Source organism: Aphis gossypii, chromosome 1 (genome assembly GCF_020184175.1).
Source record: "Aphis gossypii isolate Hap1 chromosome 1, ASM2018417v2, whole genome shotgun sequence".
NCBI classification, from domain to species: domain Eukaryota; kingdom Metazoa; phylum Arthropoda; class Insecta; order Hemiptera; family Aphididae; genus Aphis; species Aphis gossypii.
Genome location: NC_065530.1, coordinates 60394364 through 60399974, shown reverse-complemented (window position 1 = coordinate 60399974; position 5611 = coordinate 60394364). Strand labels below are relative to the sequence as shown.

Below are 5611 nucleotides of genomic sequence, written 5' to 3'. Positions count from 1 at the left end.
TGTAAAGAAATGTCATTTGTAACTAAATAAAATTCTGTATTTTTCTTCACAAATAAAAAATTACCATGGTTAGTGGTTACATTTCGATTTCGTACAAAAATCTCAAAATATTAGGGTGCTATAAAAGAGCTTTTTTTCGCATGTAATTGGACGAAGAAGCATTTTATTGGAAACGTTTAGTAGTTAATATTCTATTAATAAATAAATAATATTAGTAAACACTAATACTCTACAGAAGAGCATTATTAACTTATATTAACTCGATTACTTCCTAAAACCATAAAACCAAACTTATACAGTTGTTTTTCTATGTATTTATTTTTATTTAAAAAAAATGTATTATATTATACATTTAGTACCTATCTAAATATTATCGTTATATAGAATTTAACTTGTGTTTCTCTAATTGGTCCGTAAATATGTTTAGCGCATCGTTTGTGGAAGGAGTATATGACTGGCCAAATTGAAATAATAAATTTGGTACATGTCCTGCGTAACCAACCATAAATTTTTTGTGAGGATTTCCGTTTTCCAAAAAATAAGGTGTAAGGCTAGGTGGACTTGGCAAGGTTGGTTCGTATTGTTCTTTAAATAATTTTACACCATCAACGTTCTAAAAAATATTTTAATAATATTTTATCCAAAATTGTATACAACAATGAATAATTATTTCAATTTTGTATTTAAAAAAAAAAAAACAAAGTAAAAGTATTGATAAACTAATGATATTATGTTTATACATATATATATAAATTAAATGTAAAAAATCAAATTTTTAAAAAAAAACTAAGCAATATTGAGCAATTGAATAAAAAAATTAACGAGCATTGGTTGAATGTTAATTATTCTAAAATTAATTAGGTATCTACTATTTTAACTACAAAATAAAAGTTGTTTTGGTTATTATACATTTTTACTAATGATATTTTGAAAATCTTTACCTAGTTAATAATAATTGATTACATAATAATAATAATAATAATAATATAATATTACGTTGAAAATAATAATAAAAAGACATTTCCATGAATTAACATTTTATTACTGCAGTTTTTACTTAACCTTTTTGAACGGATGTGTATATTTGTTGACATCTTTAATATTTTTATCAAATTTTTTAGAATATCCTTGTGTCTGTTCACATTGTGGACATAAACATGAATTTTGAATTTTTACAAAATTGGTCATTCCCAGGGTTGCATCCACAGTAAATCTTATTCAATAATAGACATATTAAACATAAAATTCTATAATTTTTATTTAAAATTTAATAACAATCTTTAGGATGCCTTTTTAATGGATATTTTTTATATTAGGAATCAATAATTTATATTATTTGAAAATATTTATGTATACTTGTTTCCACATAAGAAGTTATATTGAGGTACATATCCGGCATAACCTGGTATTATATTAGTAGTATATTTGCAACTTCTAGTTTCACATCGCTTATTTATGGAGTCCATTTCTTCAGGAGTAAAAAACGTATCATCATGTACGTTAGTAAGATCACTCAGTACTGGTATGTTAGACCGATTAATTGTTTTGTCAAAAAACAAATCGTGAGTTAATTTTCCATAACTCTGGCCATAGTAAAATTTGTAGCCTGGAACATACCCTGCGTATCCGGACAAATAATGTGGTTGAGGTGGTAAAATCTTTTTGATAGAACCCATGATACAATGTGATTCGTTTAAGTTAAATAGTTTAATCACAACTGAAGACTTAACTTATAAATCAATCAAAATGTAATAATTACAACCAAAACCATGACAACTTTAAACAATATAATATACGTGAAAAATTACCTAAGAATAAATATTTTTTAATTTTCTACAAGAATCTAGTTTATTTTAACTCGAAAAAATATGTCCCATAAATTTAAATAGTTTTTAATCATATAATTTTTATCAAATTATTTATGGGCTCAAATCATAAAATATATAGTTATGTTAGAGTTAGTTTTTCAAATTTATGTCTAAAAATATACAGATAATTATTTAAACAGGTAACTACTGAAAGTATTAAACTAGCTTAATTTTCATTTAAAGATGATTTATAGCTTGTATTAGTAACAGAATTGTGTTAAACTGTAACCATATTATGAATCGATCTTTAATCAAACTATATCAAAGGTAATTAATTAAATTTTTAACTATGGATAAACTAATAATATGATAATATATTGATTTGTATTCTATTTAACGATAACGTGTATACTATAAATGCGTTTGAGTCATTATGATTACCTATTGCTATTATTGCTCTAAGAGGGAGAGTTGACTAAAACGGCCAGCATAGCAGATAACGAGGGTGTGATTATTACTGTCGTATTCGACAGGAATGAACTGTACACGGACTATATGGTACACAGACTAATCTTACCTACTTAAGTATGAATTTATAAAATTATTATAGCACAAGCACACGCTAGTCAGCAGAAATGTTTTGATTTTGATTTGTGTTCATGGTACCTGTAGAATATATGACCAATTTATCACAACTCCGCAAGAAAAGATTACATAATATTAGATTTATAGAAAAAATGTAATTTTTAGAAAAACAAAATTAAAGAAAAATATATGATACTTAATATACCTATGATATTTTTAAAAATCCATTTTAGTAAATTCTATTATATTCTATAGTTTTATACAATAATATGTTATGTATCTTTAAATTAGATCTCATGTTATTTTGATAGAAAATGCAAGACCGGAAAGGATTTAGAAAGTTATTTCACTTACACGAGTATTGTCATACGTATTTACTAGTACACTTAAGTCAGAATTTTTTGTATCATATCATATCTTTCGTTGGGGTGTGATACGTAATTACTTATAATAAGTCATTCGTAAAGAGAAGTCTGTCGTATCAGCCGGGTACCTTTGCGTGCGTTGGTCTCGGCTCGAGGCTATACGCACACGCATACACGCACGTGTGACATGAGGCACGAGGCATGGATTTGTGTGTGTAATTTTCAATAGTGTGTGACGGTCGATGGACGAGTGGTATATATGATCGCGAGAGAAAGAAAATCGTCGGAACTGCGCGTGGAAAAATTTGGCTCGACAAGCACGCGACGATTTGTAGGGAGACTGCAGTGGAATCGAATATTTCGACTGCAGCGTGAAAATTAGAATGGAAATAATAAAAATCGATTTAAAATACGTCGTCGTAATATATTATTGTATTGTGAAAAGGCACGCACAAACCGAATGGTGGAAAAAAAAACAAATTGTGGTAACGCGACATCGTATTATGTACAGCCGACAATTAGTCGCCTACTCGCCGCGTGATCTCCGCACGCATGATCCATTTGTTCCGGGCTCCGAGACGCACAAAGGTTAATCGATGACCGGACCCAGTCGAGGTGCCCTTTCACGTGTGAATCCGTGTTATATTCGACCGACACACGTGTCAATCGATGTGTTTATTATATTATCATCGTCCGACAAATTCGTTTCGGTAGGTACCTAAAGTAATATAAAGTAACGCGATCACTTCGCCGCCACCGTCCGCAGGAAGATTGTGACGGAATTTCCAATAATCGCGTATACCGGACGCGATATCGTAACAATGGTATACACATATACCATATACCATAGGTAGTATGTAGCTTAAAATTCGTACTGGCGATAACAGACTATAATTGGTAAGAAAAAAAATATAAAATAAGACGATGTTAAATAATAACGACGGGGACCGTTGTTTGCTGCTGTTTTTAAAGTAGTCGGATAATAAGAATCCATTTGAGTGACGCGCGACGAAGACGGCGGAATGTGGACGCCCGTAAAAATTGAAAATATAATAACATAATATAATATTTTGTATTATTATTGTACCTACACAACAAGCGGCTAGGAGTCACGACGGGTGGTTGACGGCAGGTCAGCTCGAGGGGACTTGGTTGATATAATACATTATTTTCGATCGCGACAATATCGAATTGAGCGCCCGACGCAACCCGCAGTGAGTACAATACACATATACACACACATTATACGCACCCTGTTTGTTTTGTGTTTGCATGTGAATGTGCGTGTGTACTTGTGATAAACATCAAAAATACTTGAGAGGGACGAATGACTTCGTCGATGAGGGTATTCTAGATTTAATCGGGTCGGAGGTGAAAATAAATTTAACACCGGTCAAAACGACGTTTGCGTAGTGGAATCATCTCCAGCGAAGGCAGGGGAAAGGTGTCTATCAATCAAACGAATTCTTATGAGTAACCCGTAGGTATATACATGTCCGTAGGGACATATTTTTTGATTAAACTTGTATAGTTATACGTATACAATACAATTTTCGATAAAATATTTCCATTGAACATGATATGATAATTTTTGTCGAAACGTGGATTACTCGAACATTTTTTGATCAGTCAGGTACTAATTCTTGAATCTTTAAGAATTTTGACTGTCTAGTATACTAATTTTAGGAATATTTATAATATATAGATTATAGATATTTTAATTTGTACTTACATAAAACATTGTAATATATATTTAAAATAAGCTTTTTTCATAGTTCTCTTAATTAGAAGCAGATAATTGTTTAAGCTGTATTATAAATTGCTGTGTTTTTGAACTAATTTCAGTTATAGTAGGATATACGAGTAGCTAATAAGTACCTAATAATTATTGTGGTTAAAACTTATTTTATCAATACTTAGTAGTGGTATACCGTATACATAAAAGTAATAGGTATACTCGTATATTAAAATTATGACTGACTAAAAGCAACTGTAAATTTGACAGTTAACTTAAAGAGTTAGAAACAATTATAACAAAGAAAAGATTTGATATATTTTAATTATAAAGTTTAAACGACATCATTTACTATTATTAAAATAAAATATACCGTAGAAAAGATTTAAAATCTGTTAATTTTAAATTATATTATAACCTATTTTCATGTTTATCTAGCGTTAAAATGTAATGACTACGATTATATTATTATTATTTTTTTTTAAATTGTATTAATATTTAAATACAGCAAAGCATCTTTGCTATTTAATACTATTTAGCACTCTTTAAAATTAAATAAAATGTATATAAAATGTAGTTTTTAAGATTTAATATTTTATTTACAATTTGTATACAGAAACATTAGGTATTATTAGTATTGTTTTTTTTCTATTTTCGAGTAGATATTTAGTTATACTATATTTTAGACATTTGACTAGGTATTAATTTTTTTTTTAAAGATAAAAAATTATAGTTTTAGTGGTTAAATATTTTTTTCCGTGTAATTAATTGTATATTATAGTATATATTATTATCTATATAAAATATTGATCTTTATAACTTATTTTATACAATGTTCATTAAATATTTAAGTATACGAGTAATAATATTCAGTATTCACATATAATTTTCACTAATGATCTAGCATTTACTAGGTATATTATAAATAAATAAATTGTTTAAGATTTATATTTTTATTTGATTATTGTACTTTGACAATTATTATATTATATAATTATTGAATTATGTTATGGTTTTTGGAATATTGGTTGTAATAAATTAAAATATAATGGCTATAATATTTCTAGGCTATGTGAATAATTTTGAATACATTAGTTATAATTGTTTTTAAGTAATTT

General features: G+C 28.0%; 1 protein-coding gene across 1 annotated transcript; it reads right to left on the bottom strand.

Moving 5' to 3' along the window:
* Positions 1-299: 299 nt before the first annotated feature.
* LOC114124388 (protein FAM166B) lies at positions 300-1761 on the bottom strand. The gene is made up of 3 exons (XM_027987627.2): positions 1357-1761; positions 1063-1213; positions 300-613 (listed from the first exon to the last, which is right to left on the bottom strand). Exons 1-3 carry the CDS (start codon positions 1674-1676, stop codon positions 377-379), a joined length of 708 nt encoding a protein of 235 aa, XP_027843428.1. The 5' UTR covers positions 1677-1761; the 3' UTR covers positions 300-376.
* Positions 1762-5611: the final 3850 nt, after the last annotated feature.

What these genes read in the sequence shown, in the direction of transcription:
- LOC114124388 (XM_027987627.2), bottom strand. Translation starts at nt 1,676, where the DNA reads ATGGGTTCTATCAAAAAGATTTTACCACCTCAACCACATTATTTGTCC. An exon ending in AACTTCTTATGTGGAAACAA is followed by an intron (nt 1,214 to 1,356) that starts GTATACATAAAT and finishes TTATTGAATAAG; the next exon opens with ATTTACTGTGGATGCAACCC. An exon ending in ATACACATCCGTTCAAAAAG is followed by an intron (nt 614 to 1,062) that starts GTTAAGTAAAAA and finishes AATATTTTTTAG; the next exon opens with AACGTTGATGGTGTAAAATT.